Raw genomic sequence first — 18213 nt, 5'->3', positions numbered from 1 at the left:
CCCGATAGCTCAAACCCACCCACTCTGGCAGCATCCTTGTCAATTTTTCCTGCACCCATTCACGTTTCAGAACATCCTTCCTATAGCAGGGAGACCAGAATTGAATGGAGTATTTCAAAAGTGGCCTAACCAATGTCAAGGAGAAGGGAATAGATGGTTACAATAGATAAAGAAAGGAGGAGACTCACATGAAGTCATTGGTTTAAATGGCCTCTTGTGCTGGATATCATCTGCAATGTAATCCCCACTGGAATTTTTCCCCAATCCTTACGGAGGTTCAGCCAGTCGTAAGACAACAAGGTGTACTCATCCTCAGGCATAAAATGCGTTCACAGAACATAGAAAAGTACAGGCCCTTCAGCCCACGATGTTGTGCCACGGATTATTCCTAATCCAAACTAAAATAACTTAACCTATGCACCCCTCAATTCACTGCTGTCCATGTCCAGCAGTCACTTAAGTGTCCCTAATGACTCTGCTTCCACCACCGCTGGCAACGCATTCCATGCATTCACAACTGTGTAAAGAACCACCTCTGACGTCTCCTCTATACCTTCCTCCTAATATCTTAAAACTATGACCCCTCGTGTCATTCAACCTTATTGACTCTATCCACGCCTCTCATTACTAGTAAACCTCAATCAGGTCTCCTCTCTTCCTCCTCCTCTCTAGTGAGAAAAGCCCCAGCTTAGTCAACCTCTCTTCATAAGACAAACCCTCCAGTCCAGTAAACCTTCTTTGCACCCTCTCCAAAGCCTGCGTATCTTTCCTACAGTAGGGTGACCAGAACTGGACACAATATTCCAAGTATGGTCTCACCAGAGTTTTGTAGAGCTGCAGCAAAACCTCGCGGCTCTTAAACTCGATCCCCCTGTTAATGAAAGCCAAAACACCATATGCTTTCTTAACAACCCTACCCACTTGTGCGGCAACTTTGAGGGATCTATGCACTTGAACACCAAGATCCCGCCGTTCCTCCACACTGCCAAGAATCCTGTCTTTAATCCTTTTTTCAGCATTTGAGTTCGACCTTCCAAAATGCATCACTTCGCATTTATCCAGGTTGAACTCCATCTGCCATTTCTCAGCCCAGCTCTGCATCCTGTCTACGTCGCGCTGCAGCCTGCAATAGCCCTCGATACTATCAACAGCACCTCCAACCTTTGTGCCATCTGCAAATTTACTAACCCACCCCTCAACCTCCTCATCTGTAATTGCCAAAGATTTCCCTACTCCTCTTCTTGAAAAGAGGAACAATATTCGCCTCCCTCCAATTCTCTGGTACGACTCCCGCAGAGAATGAGGAAGCAAAGATCTTCGCCAGCAGCTTAACAACCTCCTTTCTCCCTTCCCGGAGCAGCCTGGGATAAATCTGGTCTGGCCCTGGGGACTTATCAATCTTAATGTTTGCCAAAATTTCCAGCACATCAACTTCATCAATCTTGATCTGTTCAAGCCTGTTTCCCAGCTCCTCAAAGTTTTCATTCACAGCAAGGTCCCTTTCCTTAGTGAAAACCGAAGCAAAAAACTCATTTAGGGCTTCCCCCATCTGTTCAGACTCCACTCCTTACGCTATCCCTGACCAGTCCTACCTTCTCCCTGATCATTCTCTTATTCCTCACATATGAGTAAAATGCCTTTGGGTTCTCCCTAATCCTTCCTGCCAAGCCTTTCTCGTGCCGCCTCCTGGCTCTCCTCAGTCCATTTCTGAGCTCCCTTCTGGCAAGCCTGTAATCCTCTAAAGCTGTGCTAGATCCTTGCTTCCTCCACCTTACCTAAGCTGCCTTCTTCCGTTTGAAGAGAAGTTCCTCTATTCTCATCATCCGTAATCTTACCCCTTCTTGCCTGTCTCAAAGGAACAAATTTGTGCATCACTCCCAACAACTGCTCCTTAAAACACAGTCTTCACATATCTATTGTGCTCTCTGTGGAACAATTGCTCCCAATCTGTACTTCCCAACTCCTGTCTGATAGTATCATAATTTCCTTTTCCCCAATTAAATATTTTCCCTTGGTAACTGCTCCTTTCCCTCTCCAAGGCAATGGTAAATGTGAGGCAGTTGTGGTCACTGTCACCAAAGTGATTCCCCCACCGCGAGAGCTAATATCCGTCCTGGTTCATTGCTGAGCACCAAATCCAAAATGGCCTCTCCCCTTGTCGGCCTGTCTACAGACTGAGTAAGGAAACCCTCCTGAACACACCTGACAAAAACGACTCCGTCCAAATCATCTGCACTAAGGAGGTTCCAGTTGATATTGGGAAGATTGAAGTCACCCATTACAAGTCACCCATAAGCATTCAGTCACAGCTTATGGTATTGCCCTTCCAGCACCATGTCCTAAGTAACCCCGAACCCTGCTTTACCGAAGAGTATGATGCTTCGTTTTTACGTCCCCTGTAGTTTATCCAGTCACTTTCTTCCCCAGCCCAAGACCACTAATTTTACAGTGTCCTGAGGTCCACCCACACCTGCAGTTGGAGAAACTAGAAGTGAATGTATCAGCAAGCTTGCAGCATGGTACAGCTGTGCAGCATAAAGGGAACTTGGCTTAGTGTGCACGTCAATGCTTAGCAATCATGACAACAAAACACAAAATAGTAATAAAAATAGTACCCATTGAGGTAAATAAGGACAAAAAACAGTGTGCGTACAGTCCTCTGGGATATCAAAATCTTAGGTGAGTGTCTATCAGGCACATAGGAGGTTGGAGTAGGAGTAGGATTGCTCTGCTATATCCATAGATCATAGCTGATCAGCTACCTCAGCACTATTTTCCCTCATATCACAAAGATCATGGTGCTTTCATGTTATTACTCCCACATCTTAAGCAAGTCTTGTGGTGTGGCATTGTTGACACAATAATATGTTGATAATGAATTCTTTGAACTTGAAAGAACAGATTCCTTCAGCCTGGGACATGGTTTCAAAGGTTTAAAAACTAACGTGCAAGCCCAGCTTCAAAATGGCTTGTTGTCCATGTTCTCGCGTTTCTCCTGTTCCTTTTCATTGGATGCATTTAAATATAAACTTGAATTCAGGTCTATTTGAACTCACCAGCATGACCACACACCAGTTCAGAATCCCTCTGTAATTGCTGTATCCACTCGCTGAACTGAACAAGGACTCCTGAAGTTTATGACAACTAGAAAAAGATGGAAGGATAATCAGAAAGCAATTCCCACATTACAAATAGTGCCTAGTTTATATTCTTTCACATGTCTCGCATTTAGGATGTAGGTTTCACTGCAAAGCAGGCGTTTATTGTCCTTCCTTAGCTGTCCTGAAAAGATTGGGGGTGTAGCGCTGTCTTGAACCAGGAGCTGATCCCTTCCTAGTCATTATTCTGACAATTTGCTGGGCTATTTCAGACGACAATTAAGTGGAGTCACAATAGAGCCAGGAGTCACGCATAAGCCAGACTGGGTAAGGAAGACAAGTCCCTTCCCAAAAGAATATGAGTAAATTAATTGGATTGTTACAACAGCTTTATTTTCATATTTACTGATATCAGCTATAAACCAAAATCAAATTTTTAACTGAAGGATTTAAGTCTCTCTCTAGATTATTAGTCCAGGCTTTTGGATTACTGATCCAATAGCAATCTACAAACTGCTATACTCTTGTAATTAAAAGAGGAATTAAAAGTAGTGATAATCTCACGATGCAGTAAGCTGCAGTGCAGTCTAATATATCCTGGGAAAAGGATTATCAAATCTTTGACCTTCACTGGTTCCAAACTGGTATTCAATTCCAGTTGGGGTGGAAAAGAGGTGGAGGGAATGAGGTAGAGGGATAGAGACTGTGGTGGTGCTGGTGGCAGTGATGTTGAGAGCATCAACAGTGAGGGAACCACAGCTCAGCATCCCAGCAATCTACACCGCAGCACACCATAGCTCTGCTGTTTCGGCACACAATGACGCACAATGAACAAAGATGAAAGAAAATCAACGATCAGTGAAATCAGCATAGACTTGTACAGTTCATTACTTATAAAATGCAGAAGTATTTCTTCCACAACATAATGACGACCAATGAAATTCTTAGATTTCTAGACTACTTGTACATGATCGGTGAACTTAATCACATCAGAGTTATCAGCTGAAAGGTACCAACTGTAAATCGCAGGAGCTTCGCAAACTATTTACAAACCAACGATTACTGCTTGTGGGAGCTGGAAAGTGGATCAAGTTGAACCCGACAGCAGCCACATCGAGGAGTTTTAGTAAATTATAAAACCATAAGAATTGTCTAGTTGTAAATGCAAGATGTTAGCTGAAAACGTGTTGCTGGAAAAGCGCAGCAGGTCAGGCAGCATCCAAGGAGCAGGAGAATCGACGTTTCGGGCATGAGCCCTTCTTCAGGAATGAGGAGAGTGGCTTTCCTCATTCCTGAAGAAGGGCTCATGCCCGAAACGTCGATTCTCCTGCTCCTTGGATGCTGCCTGACCTGCTGCGCTTTTCCAGCAACACATTTTCAGCTCTGATCTCCAGCATCTGCAGTCCTCACTTTCTCCAATGCAAGATGTTAGCCAACCTCCCCTGGATATTCCCACTAGAGAAAACAATCCCCCCCTCTATTTACCTCATCAAATCTCTTAACCATTCCAACTCGATTTGAATATTTTGATAACATCGAGACTTGAGGAAATACAACCTAGTCTCTATAAATCTCAATTTACTTCTTTATTCCTGGTGTCAATAGGTTAAATTTGCACTGCATCTTCAATCTAATCCCTACCCCTTTAATGCTTCAATAGCTGAAACTGAACGTTTTAAGATTTTGCAGATGCTCACACATCTGTTATTCTTCAGATTTCACTTCAGACATGGAAACATATCATTGTTCCTTCAGTGTCACTGGGTCAAAATCCTAGAATTCCTTCTCTGACAGCATTGAATCTACCTACAGCAGGTGGACTGCAGTGATTCAAGAAAACTGCTCACCAACTTAAGGGTAACTAGGGGCGGGCAATAAATGCTGGGCCAGCCGGTGACACCCAGATCCCAAGAATGAATAAAAACAACGACTGTCATCATTTACAGCTTTTCTGTCCAATCTCATTTGTTGATTTCTCCTTATCCCACTAAATTATACACCTCCATTGTCCCGTCCCACAGTGATTTATCAATCATATCCCATAACTTTCATCTCTAAAATTTGGCTTCTATTTCTTAATCCCACATCCTCTCAGCAATGGTTTTGACGTCAAATCCCACAAAGCTATGTTGTGAGACCAGCTGCAATGATGTGACAAGCACAGAGTTTGAAGCAAGAGCCATGAAGCCCGCTAGATTTTCAAATTCCCGACCGGTATGTTACGTAACAGACCAGAGTCAAAAGTGAGGTGCTGGAAAACTCCTGGTGGCCACTGAGGCCCATCTGTGAGACTGAGTGCTAGATGGACAGCATGCTTACAGAGATTGACATACCACATTTTAGGGGCAAGTGAGATATACAGAACAAATGACCGTTGGGTAGTCAGAGAAACAGGCAGGTAGTGCATGAATCCTCAGAGATCACACACACCCATAGGTTTTCCATTCCGGCATCAGTGAGAGCAATGGGTCCCTGCAGGAGTGTAGCAAGAGCCATGTGTGTAGCATCACGGTAGGCCCAGCTGTACAGGAGGGCAGGAAGAGGAGTGGAAACGCGGCACTAATAGGGGACGTCTTCATTAGGGGAACTGACAGGCATTTTGTGCTTTCCCCCTAATTAAAACCTCCTCTATTAGTGCTCTCTCTCTGGTCTTAATACCTGGTTAGGAATGTGACAGAATGGCTGCAGGACATGGTTCAAATCAGTATCAATATAGGCCGGCAGGTCACGTGATCAGACAATTAGAATTTAAGGAGTTAGGAAGAAAATTAACAAGCAGGACCACTAAAGTAGCGATTTCCACATGAAAGTATTTGCTCTTCACCTGCAGGACTGGAGCATTCCCAGCTGGGCCAGCATTTATTGTGACCCTTGAGGTGTTGGGGAGCTGCCTTCATGAATTGTTCCATCTGCCATAAATGAAAATGTACACAACACCAGGCTACAGTCCAACAGGTTTACTTGGAAGTTTTCAGAACACTGCTCCTTTGTCAGGTCGCTAGTGGGGCAGGATCAAAGGACACAATAGATAATAGGTGCAGGGGTAGGCCATTCAGCCCTTCGAGCCAGCATTCATTATGATCATGGCTGATTATCCACAATCAGTATCCTGTTCCTGCCTTATCCCCACAACCCTTGATTCCACTATCTTTTCAGAGCTCTATCCAACTCTTTCTTGAAAGTATCCACAGTCTTGGCCTCCATTGCCTTCTGGAGCAGAGCATTCCATATATCCACCACTCTCTGGGTGAAGAAGTTTCTCCTCATCTCTGTCCTAAATGGTCTACCCCGTATTTTTAAGCTGTGTCCTCTGCTTCGGCACTCATCCATCAGCAGAAACATGCTTCCTACCTCCAGAGAGCGTCCAATCCTTTAATAATCTTATACACCTCAATCAGATCCCCTCTCAGCCTTCTAAACTCAAGGGTATACCAGCCCAGTCGCTCCAATCATTTAGAGTTTATAGTAAAAGATCAAAGTGTATGGTACTAGCTACTTGAAGGAGCAGCGTTCTGAAAGCTTGTATTTCCAAATAAACTTGTTGGATCATAACCTGATGTTGTGAGATTTTTAACTTTATCCACCCCAGTCCAACACCAGCACCTCCACACCATGTGCTGTGAGGGAGGAATTTCCAGGATTTGGTCCCAGAAGCACTGAAAGAAGAGCAATATACCTATGTACAGGATTGCGTGGCCTTGGAATTCCCTTAACTGGAATGGATGCCGAATGTTTAAATATTAAGGTAGAGGTAGGTAAATTTTTTTATTACCAAGGGAATGAAAGATTATCAGGAATATGCAGGAAAGTAGAGTTGAAGTTAAAATCAGTACAATGAGTCTCTGTGATATGTTTTGCTAGTACCGTTGGACAGGGATTTAAATAACCCAACAGTGGTCTGGGGATGAATATCAAAATAATACCAGGCGGCAGAAAATTCTGGGAGCAGAAAGGCACTACAATAGAGAATAGTAAGTTAATAGACCCCTCAAAGTTGCCACCCAAATTGCCACCCATTCCTGAAGAAGGGCTTATGCCCGAAACGTCGATTCTCCTTTTCCCTGGATGCTGCCTGACCTGCTGCGCTTTTCCAGCAACACATTTCCAGCTCTGATCTCCAGCATCTGCAGACCTCACTTTCTACCCAAATTGATTGGGTTGTTAAGGTGGCGTATGGTTTGTTGACTTTCATGAGCAGGGGGATTGAGTTTAAGAGCCACAAGGTTGGGCATGTCTTATGAAGAAAGGTCGAGAGAGCTAGGGTTTTTCTCATTGGAGCGAAGGAGGATGCGAGGTGACTTGATAGAGGTGTACAAGATATTGAGGGGCATAGATATAGAGTAGATAGCCAGAGACTTTTTCTCATGTGGAAATGGTTATCACAAGATGGCATAATTTTCAGGTGACTGGAGGAAGATTTTGGGGAGATTTCAGAGGCAGGTTCTTTATACAGAGTGGTGGGTGCTGCCAGCTGTGGTAGCAGAGCCAGATACATTAGGGACATTTAAGTGACTCTTAGTTAGGCACATGGGAGATAGGAAAAGCACTGCAGGTCAGGCAGCATCTGAGGAGCAGGAAAATCGACGTTTCGGACAAAAGGCCTTCATCAGGAATAGATGAAGGGCTTTTGCCTGAAACGTCAATTTTCCTGCTCCTCGGATGCTGCCTGACCTATGCAGATTAGTCTGATCTTAGGAGTACGATAAAAGGTCAGTACAACATCAAGGGCCGAAGGGCCTATATTGTTCTATGTTGTAACAGGCAGCGTATAGGAGAAGGTAATGAGCAACGATCGGAGTTGGGATGTTTTCGTTGGACAGAAGACCATGAGGAGATTGAATGGAAATTTTTAAATCATGAGGGGTTTGATAGAGTGGATAGGGAGAAACAGACCCTTGTAAACCATTAAAAAAAAAACAGTGCACAGTATTAAACTGTTTTGCAAATACAGTAAATGCAGAACAACGAAAAACCTCTTCAGATAACAACCAGTTTGGATCTTGAACACTTTGCTTGAAAGTGTGGTGGACACTGGCTCAATTGAGGCATTCAAGAGGGTTTCAGGTGGTTATTTAAGTAGAAGCAATGTGCAGGATTAAAGGGAAAGATGCAGGAGATTGGCAAAGTTAAAATGCTCAGAGAGCTATGCATTCATGATGGGCTGAATGGCCTCCTCCTACACTGTTACAATTGTGATAAGGTGGAGCATTTACAACAATCTTCAGTCAGAAGTGCCAAGTGGATGATCCCTCGCCAGAGCTCTCCAGCATTAAAGCTGCCAGTCTTCAGCCCATTGTAATCACTCCATGTGATACCAACAAATGGCTGAAGCCACTGAATACTGCAAAAACCATGGATCCTGACAACATTCCAGCAATAAGACTGAAGACTTCTGCTCTTAGCATGCTACAGCTAAGTTGCCCCAATACAGTCACAACACTGGCATCTACCTGGCAAATGTGGAAAATGGCCCACTTATGTTCCGTCTACAAAACACAGGAATCCAGCGTACTCTCAATAATCGAGTGATGGAAGATGTCATCCACAGTGTTATCAAGTGGCACTTAACAATAATCTGCTCATTGATGCTCAGTTTGCATTCTGTCAAGTGCACTCTGCTCTTCATTTCATTATAACCTTGTTCCAAACATGGACAGAAGGACTGGAGGGGAACTGAAGGCCATTGCCCTTAACATCAAGGCTTTACTTGACCAAGTGTGGTTCAAGACAACCTCGGAAATTAGGAGTAAAAGGGGAAGACGACACTGCTTTCTCTTACACAGAGTTCCAAAGTTGCAGAACCAAAGAAAAACAAATCTGAAATCACTGCCCTAAAAGGGAGACCCCTCCTTTTAAAAGCAGCACCCCATAGTTCCACACTGACCCACAAGAACAACTATCTTTCCCACATCCACTTTGCCAAGACCATTCAGGATCTTATAAACTTTCATTAAAGCACCCTTCACTCTACTAAATTAGAGTGGAAACAAAATGTCATCATAAAATGATACTTTTCCCAGGTTTCAATCCGGTTGGCCTCCTCTGAACTGACATCAACACATTTAGAGCTTTCACTGAAGGAGACCAAAATTACTGGCAGCATTCGAGAAATGGGTCTCACCAATGCCCTGCATAAATACGTAGGTTCTGCTTCAGTTAAAGCAAAGCAGAAATTACTGGAAAATCTCAGCAGGTACGGCAGCATTTGTGGAGAGAAAGCAGAGTTCATGTTTTGGCTCCAGTGACCTTTCTTCAGAACGTGGAGAGATTTTCCACCAGCTCAGTTTGCGTTTCAGATTTCCAACATCTGCAGGTCGTTCGGGTTTTCAATGCTTCAGGTATGTTTAATTCCTCTCATAACAAAAATAATAGCCAGAGCAAGAAACAAAATGTACCTTGGACTTATCAAAGAAGCAGCAAGTCATACTGAAGCTTTCAAGGTACAGGAGAGACAACGATTGTAAACATTGCCTTTCCCCCCAGAGGGATGCAGCTGAATAATCCCACCCTTCGAGCACTTGCAGGACCATCTCCATGAAAATGATTTGCACCATTTTGCAGTGTCTTTGTTCCACCCAGTTATCACAGCACACAGCAAATCTGCCATCTGGCAGAAAGGTCATTTCAGAGGCCTGCACTTCAACATCTGGATGCAGTTAAGTAACTGCACATAAATTACACTGCAAAGGCTTCTCCACACAAACTGCTTCATTTACTACTAGACAGAAGAAATCTGCCTGTCGAAACAGACTGCTTGAAGCCAAAACATGCCAGAATGCATCAGGAAAATTTCAGCACAAAGCAGTCGTTTGTGCTCAGCAAGATTCTAAAATAAACATTTCAAACAAAGCTCAGATTATAATGAAATCCATTTTGGGAGTCAGTTTATAGAATGGAATAGAATGTCCTTGACTCAACAGTAACTGCCCCATCTCAGTCTGGAGACGGTGGGTTCAATTCCTACTCAGTCGAGTTGCTGCCAATCCAAGGCAGCACTCAAGCAACACGCAATAGCGAAGGTACTCTCAGTCATGGGTGTTAAAAATGACCTGCCTGCCCTCTCAGTGAATAGAAAAGGTTCTATGATAGTACTGAAGAACTTGATCACCCCAGTGTTCTACTCAATTTTTAGTCCCTCAGTTGACACTGAAAGATTGAGCTTTTAGCAGTTTGTGGAATCGAGCTGTGAATAAAACAGGCTGCCGAATCTCCCTATGTCACAACCCTACCGCAATTCAATCAGCCCCAAAGTACTTCTGCTGGTCAAAGACCATGAAAAGCATTGTACAAAAATAAATTCTCTTCCTATGAAGCAGACCCTAGGGGAAAAAAGTATGTTTCAGTTTGGAATCAGCCTATTTCCATCGTTACCAATATTAAAGACACAGTAATGTGAAGCCCAAGTGCCTTGTTAACAAACAAACAAGAATACACTTCATTTCAAAATTGAGCCAGTCACTACAGGCATGGTAACTTTGAAACAAAATCTCCAAATAGCATTTCAACTCAAAGGTTTCCTCAAAGACCAAAGAATGTTACTGTAATTCTAAGAGACTGAACTCTGGACAAATATATGCCAAGGGATCAAACCAGGACTATCATAAGCTGGAGCTCTTTGACAAGGCGAAGGGGATTACATATGGATTTAATTTGAAGTTTTTGAGATTATGAAGGGAGAGAACAGAGTACATAAAAACAGACTGTTTCCAGTGATCAAGGTGCCTAGAATGTAGGGACATAGATGAAAGACTCAATCTAAGAAATTCACAAGAGTGAGGAGAAACCGCTTGCTTAAAAAGACTTCAGAGTTGAAGTACCTTGGGATATGACTGAAGCCAAGGCCAGTCAACGTTTATTAGGTGATAGAGAGGAGAAAACAAGTATATGGGAAACAGGGTGGATATGTGGACTTCAGACTATCAAAGGAAAAACAGATTGGTTAGTTCACTTTCATCTTGGTGTAACTCCTATGAATTGGATACCTTCAGAGCACTGCACCTCAACAATGCAAAGGTTGCTAAAAACACAACCATGATCATTTGGGAAGAGGAAATAAATAAAAATGGCCATGGAAGCTGCTTGTAAAAACCAAGCTGATCTATGAACATCATTCGGCCTGCTGCCAGTAGCCTCTCAGGCCTAACTGCACACAAACACAGGACACTAGATCCAACATGCCTGGTGACATCTATGGGGAGAAAGCAGAGTTAATGGTTTGGGTCCAGTGACTCTTCATCAGATCTTCTGAAGTCACCAGACTCGAACATTAACTCTGCTTTCTTCCCACAGATGCCACCAGACATGTTGAGTTTCGTCGGCATGTTTTTGTTTCAGATATCCAGCATCTACAGCGGTTTGTTTTATTTTAGTGAAGTTTACTGAGATTTGATGACCAGTCAATAAATAATATTGGGGATGTGGGGAATTCTGCAGAAAATCACAAGATCTGTCTTGATCATATTTGCCAATGGATGGTGTGGGGTGTTCAATGTTAATTTATTACCCAGAGATTGATTCTGGGTGGCTGAATGCACATTTTGTAGATGGTATTACTCTAACTTGTATAGAAAAATATTGTATTACCAAATTCCTTGGATCTCATCTTTTGTCTACTTTAAGATCTGGCTAGGGCCCAGTCATCTTTATCTGTAAAGTTGGCAGGCTAGTCTGGGACCATACCACACCTTATTATATGACTGAAATGGAAGTAGTCACACAAATTCACTCTATATTGCAGTTTTTAATTGGTCAACTTCTGTGTTATCAATTGCTTGAGTCATAGTTCCTTGACTAAATTGCTTAACAGTGATAAAGGACATTCACAGGATGGCTCAGTAGTTAGCATTGCTGCCTCACAGCACCAGGGACCCGGGTTTGATTCCAGCCTCGGCCGACTGTCTGTGCGGAGTTTGCGCATTCCCCCAGTGTCTGCATGGGCTTCAACCGGGTGCTCCGGTTTCCATTGAATTGGCCATGTTAAATGGCCCATAGCGTTCAGGGATGCGTAGATCAGGTGCATTAGTCAGGGGTAAATATGGGGTAGGGGAATGGGTTGGGTGGGTTACTCTTCGGAGGGTCGGTATGGACTTGTTGGGCCGAAGGGCCTGTTCCCACACTGTAGGGAACAGAGTAACTTACTTACAAACGCCACTCCATTTTCTGGTGCTTTCCCATATCCTAAGGTAAGTAATACCATATATCAACTGATTATGTGCCCCTTGAAAAGGAATGGGAGGATAGCAAATGTCATTCCCCTGTTTAAGGAGGGGAGTCGGGACAACCCTGGAAAAAAATAGACCAGTGAGCCTTACTTCAGTTGTGGGTAAAGTGTTAGAAAAGGTTAAAAAAGATAGGATTTACAATCATCTGGAAAGGAATAAGTTGATTAGGGACAGTCACCACAGTTTTGTGAAGGGTAGGCTGTGCCTCACAAACCCTTATTGAGTTCTTTGAGGAAGTGACAAAACAGGTGGATGAAGGTAAGGCAGTCGATGTGGTGTACATGGATTTCAGTAAGGTGTTTGAGAAGGCTTCACACAGTAGGCTATTGCACAAAATAAGGAGTCTTAGGATTGAAGGTGATTTAGTGGTTTGGATCAGACATTGGCTAGCTGAAAGACGACAGAGGGTGGTGGGTGATGGGAAATGTATATCCTGGAGTTCAGTTACCAGCGGTGTGCCGCAAGGACCTGTTTTGGGGCCATTGTTGTTTCTCATTTTGATAAACAACCTGGCTGAGAGCGTAGAAGGATGGGTTAGTAAATTTGCAGGTGACACTAAAGTAGGAGTTGTGGATAGTGATGAAGGATGTCGTAAGTTACAGAGGGACATAGATAAGCTGCAGAGCTGGACTGAGAGGTGGCAAATGGAGTTTAATGCAGACAAGTGTGAGGTGATTCACTTTGGATGGAGTAATCGGAATGCAAAGTACTGGGCTAATGGTAAGATTCTTGGAAGTGTGGATGAGCAGAGAGATTTCTGCATCCAAGTACACAGATCCTTGAAAGTTGCCACCCAGGTTGATCAGGTGGTTAAGATGTACAGTGTGTTAGCTTTTATTGGTAGAGGGACTGAGTTTCAGAGCCATGAGGTCATGTTGCAGCTGTACAAACTCTGGTGCGGCCGCACTTGGAGTATTGTGTACAGTTCTTGGTTGCCATATTATAGGAAGGACGTGGGAGTTTTGGAAAAGGTTCAGAGGAGATTTACCAGGATGTTGCCTGGCATGGAGGGAAGGTCTTATGAGGAAAGGCTGAGGGACTTGACGCTGTTTGCGCTAGAGAAAAGAAGGTTAAGAGGTGACTTACTACAGACATACAAAATAATCAGAGGATTAGACAGGATGGACAGTGAGAGCCCCTTTCCTCGGATGGTGATGGTCAGCACGAGGGGGCATAGCTTTAAATTGAGGGGTGATAGATATAGGACAGATGTCAGAGGTAGTTTCTTTACTCAGAGTAGGAAGAGTGTGGAATGCCCTGCCTGTGACAGTTGTAGACTTGCCAACTTTAAGGGCATTTAAATAGTCATTGGATAAACATATGGATGATAATGGAATAGTGTGGGTTAGATGGGCTTCAGATTGTTGTGCTGACCTGTGAAACCATCGAGGGCCAAAGAGCCTGTACAGCGCTGTAGTGTTCTATAGAACATAGAACAATACAGCGCAGAACAGGCCCTTTGGCCCTCGGTGTTGCGCCGACCTGTGAACTATTCTCAGATCGTCCCCCTACACTATCGCAAAATCATCCATGTGCTTATCTAAGGATTGTTTAAATCTCCCTAATGTGGCTGAGTTGACTACATTAGCAGGTAGGGCATTCCATGCCCTTACCACTCTCTGCGTAAATTACCTGCCTCTGACATCTGTCTTAAATTTATCACCCCATAATTTGTAGTAATGTCCCCTCGTACAAGCTGATGTCATCATCTTAGGAAAAAAAAAGACTTTCACTGTCTACCCGATCTAATCCTCTGATCATCTTGTATGTCTCTGCCAAATCCCCTCTTAGCCTTCTTCTTGCCCATGAGAACAGGTTCAAGTCTCTCAGCCTTTTCTCACAAGACCTTCCCTCCAGACCAGGCATCATCCTGGTAAATCTCCTCTGCACCTTTGCCAATGCTTCCACATCCTTCCCGAAATATGGGGACCAGAACTGTACACAATATTCCAAGTGTGGCCGCACCAGCATTTTGTATAGTTGTAGCATGATATTGCGGTTCTGGAACTCAATCCCTCTACCAATGAAACCTAACACCATATGCCTTCTTAACAGCACTATCCACCTGGGTGGCAACTTTCAGGGATCTATGTACATATATGTGTACAATTCTGCAGTTTATCCAAGTCCACCTGTAACATTCTTCCAAACTGTCCACTACTCCACTGACTTTAGTGTCGCCTGCAAATTTACTAATCCATCCACCTATGCCCGAGTCTAAATCATTTATAAAAACGACAAACAGCAGTGGTCCCAAAACATACCCTTGTGACACACCACTAATAAATGGACTCCAGGCTGAATATTTTCCATCAACCACCACTCGCTGCCTTCTTTCAGAAAGCCAGTTTCGAATCCAAGCTGCTAAATCACCCTCAATCCCATGTCTCTGCATTTTCTCCATCAGCCTACCATGTGGAACCTTATCAAAGGCTTTGCTGAAGTCCATGTTCACGACGTCAACTACCCTACCCTCATCTACATGCTTGGTCACCTTCTCAAAAAACTCAATGAGGTTTGTGAGACACGACCTGCCCTTGACGAAACCATGTTGACTATCTGAAATCAAATTGTTGCTTGCTAGATGATTATAAATCTTCTCATAATCCTTTCCAAAACCCTTCCTACAACAGAAGGAAGGCTCATTGGTCTATAATTACCTGGGTCATCTCTGCTGCCCTTCTTGAACAAGGGCACAACATTTGCAATCCTCCAGTCCTCAGGTACTAAACCTGTAGACAATGACGACTCAAATATCAAAGCCAAAGGCTCTGCTATCTCTTCCCTAGCTTCCCAGAGAATCCTCGGATAAATCCCATCCGGCCCAGGGGACTTGTCTACTTTCACTCCTTCTAGAATTGATAACACCTGTTCGTAACTAACCTCAATCCTTTCTAGTCTAATATCTCATACCTCATTCTTCTCCTCTACAATACTCTCCTTTTCCTGAGTGAAAACCAATGAGAAATGTTCGTTTAGCACCTCTCCGATCACCACAGGGTCCACACTCAACTTCCCACTTGTCTTTGACTGGACCTATTCCTATCCTAATCATCCTTTTATTCCTCACATACATATAGAAAGCTTTAGGGTTCTCCTTTATTCTATTTGCTAAAGACTGCTCGTGTCCTCTCTTTGTTCTTCTTAACTCTCTCTTTAAATCCTTCCTAGCTGATCTGTAACTCTCCATCGCTTCATCAACACATAAGCCTCCTCCTGCTTCGTAACAAGAGATCCAATTTCTGTAGTAAACCACGGTTCCCTTACTTTATCACTTCCTCCCTGCCTGACAGGGACATACCTATCAAGGACACGCAATATCTGTTCCTTAAACCAGCTCCACATTTCCATTGTCTGCATCCCCTGCATCCTAATTCTTGCCTAATCACATTATAATTGCCTTTGCCCCATCAATAACTCTAATCCTGTGGCATGTACCTATCCCTTTCCATCGCTAAACTAAACGTAACTGAATTATGGTCACTCTCTCCAAAGTGCTCACCTACAACTAAATCAAACACCTGGCCGAGTTCATTACCAAGCACCAGATCCAGTGTGGCCTCCCTTCTTGTCGGCCCTTCGACACACTGTCAGGAAACTCTCCTGTACACATTGGACAAAAACTGATCCATCCGACTTACTAGAGTTATAGCATTTCTAGTCAATGTTGGGAAAGTTAAAGTCCCCCATAATGACCACCCTGTTCCTTTCACTCCTACTCAGAATAATTTTGCTAATTTCCTCTCTTCCATCTCCTTGGAGCTCTGCGGAGGTCTATAAAAAAACTCCAAGCAGTGGGACCTCTCCTCTCCTGTTTCTAACCTCAGCCCATACAACCTCAGTAGACGAGTCCTCATCAAAAGTTCTCTCAGCCACCGTTATACTATCCTTGACTAACAAGGCCACGCCTCCCCCTCATTTACCACCTTGCTTGTTCTTAATGAAAGATCTTATCCCTGGAACCTGCAATATCCATTCCACACCCTGCTCTATCCATGTCTCCGAAATGGCCACAACATCAAAGTCCCAGGTACCTATCCACGCTGCAAGCTCCCCTACCTTATTTCAGATACTTCTGACGTTGAAGTAGACAAACTTCAAACCACTTCGCTGTCTGCCAGCACATCCCTGTGACCCTGAAATCCTAACCCTATCCTCCCTACTCTCATCCTCTTGTGCACTGCAGCTACACCTCCAGTTCCCAACCCCCTGCTAAGTTTAAACCCACCCGAACAGCACCAGCAAATTTCCCACCCAGGATATTAGTACCCCTCTGGTTCAAATGAGGACCGTCCTGTTTGTACAAGTCCCACCTTCCCCAGAATGAGCCCCAATTATCCAAGAATCTATCTTACATTTCAGCTGTGTAGAACTGTTAAGACTCTATTTAGAGTGGCTACATTTAGATCTGGCAATCCTCCCCAAGGGAGAATATACTAGACTCAGAGGTGATGAAGCACAAACACATTAGAAGGATCCAGGACTGAATGGATTATGTTATGAAGTCACATTACAATAACTCGGCTTGCACTCCTTTGAATTTCAATGTCTGAGGGTATTGAAGTGTTGTAAAAATTCATTAGTTTAAATACTGCAGAAAGAAGTGAGTTCCTTCAGTGAGATGACTAGAACAAAAGGCCATCACCTTAAAGTTAGAACTAGTTGCTCAGGAATGGTGTTGGAAGCACTACACTTAAACAGATATCTACAGCGCATTACTCCCCTCAAAAGATGACCACAGAAACTCTCCAGTATGGAAGCAGGCCATTCAGTCCCTCCTATCTGGGTCACTAATGCCCTTTATGGAAGGAAGCTGCTGTCCTTACCTGGTCTGGCCTTCATGTGACTCCAGACCCACAGCAACGTGGTAGACTCTTAACTGCCCTCTGGGTAATTAGGAATGGGTAATAAATGCTGCCTAGCCAGCAACACCCTCATCCCATGAAGGATTTTGTTTTTTAAAAATGTCCACACCAACCATCCAAACAGCATCCCACTCGGACCCACCCCCACACCCCCTCCCTAATTCTTCTAGCTTTCATGTTGAGGTTTGGGATCAATTGATATGGACTTCTGTTAGCTGAGATTACAAAGTCAAGACAACAAGATGGTGCTGAGGTACAAGTCAGCCATATCTAACCAAACTGTACAGCAAGTTCACACGGCTGAATGGACTCAGCTGGTTTTTACATAATCCTGAGCATACCATGTCATGTGTTATAAATATATTTTACATTCCTCCTCCTCAACTAACCCGAAAACGCCTTTCCCATCACTTCTTGCTGACATCTTATAATGCCTTTGACACCTCACCTTGCAATGTCAGCCCGATCAGTATAAAGTTGCCGCTGGCGGACATAACAGGCAACATTTGGCACAACAGACAAACTTTCCAGAGTGGAACAGAAATCAGGAGCCAGAGTTAATGAGTAGATTATTTCGAGGGAAAGAAGGTGGCATATTGGTAATGTCACAGGATTGGTAACTCATATGTTCAAATCCTATTAAATTCAATGAACAACTCTGGAATATAAAGTTGGCCTCAATAATATGAACCATGTTGTAAAACTCCATCTGGTTCACTCATGTTCTTCAGGGAAGGACATCCTTCCCTGGTTTGGTCCACATGGGACTCCAGACCCACAACGTGGCTGACCCTGAATTACCCTCTGAAATTGTTGTGTTCTTCCAGCCTCCTGTTGGTCTACTCTGAAATGAGCCACTCAGTTCAAGAGCAAACTGGTGGTGAAACCAACATTCATGAAAAGAATTCCTTACCTAACAGGTTCATAAACCCGCATCAGCTGAGATGAAGGGCTTGATTGTTATTTGATTGAATTAACAGATTGGAATGCTGAGATTTTACTACATGCACATCGGAGTATAACACAGAC

The 18213-nt window shown here is 43.7% G+C and overlaps 1 protein-coding gene across 1 annotated transcript in view; it reads right to left on the bottom strand.

Moving 5' to 3' along the window:
• The window catches only part of LOC122550344 (diacylglycerol O-acyltransferase 1-like), a 106925-nt gene that overhangs the window by 77393 nt on the left and 11319 nt on the right, over positions 1–18213 (bottom strand). Inside the window, exon 2 of the mRNA XM_043691072.1 lies at positions 3057–3144. Coding sequence (XP_043547007.1) covers positions 3057–3144 — 88 coding nt within the window. The remainder of the gene's footprint in view (positions 1–3056; positions 3145–18213) is intronic.

The sequence above is a fragment of the Chiloscyllium plagiosum genome, chromosome 5, assembly GCF_004010195.1.
Source record: "Chiloscyllium plagiosum isolate BGI_BamShark_2017 chromosome 5, ASM401019v2, whole genome shotgun sequence".
NCBI lineage: Eukaryota > Metazoa > Chordata > Chondrichthyes > Orectolobiformes > Hemiscylliidae > Chiloscyllium > Chiloscyllium plagiosum.
The sequence above is the reverse complement of the archived record's forward strand: the minus strand, read 5'-3'. Positions and strand labels throughout refer to the sequence as shown.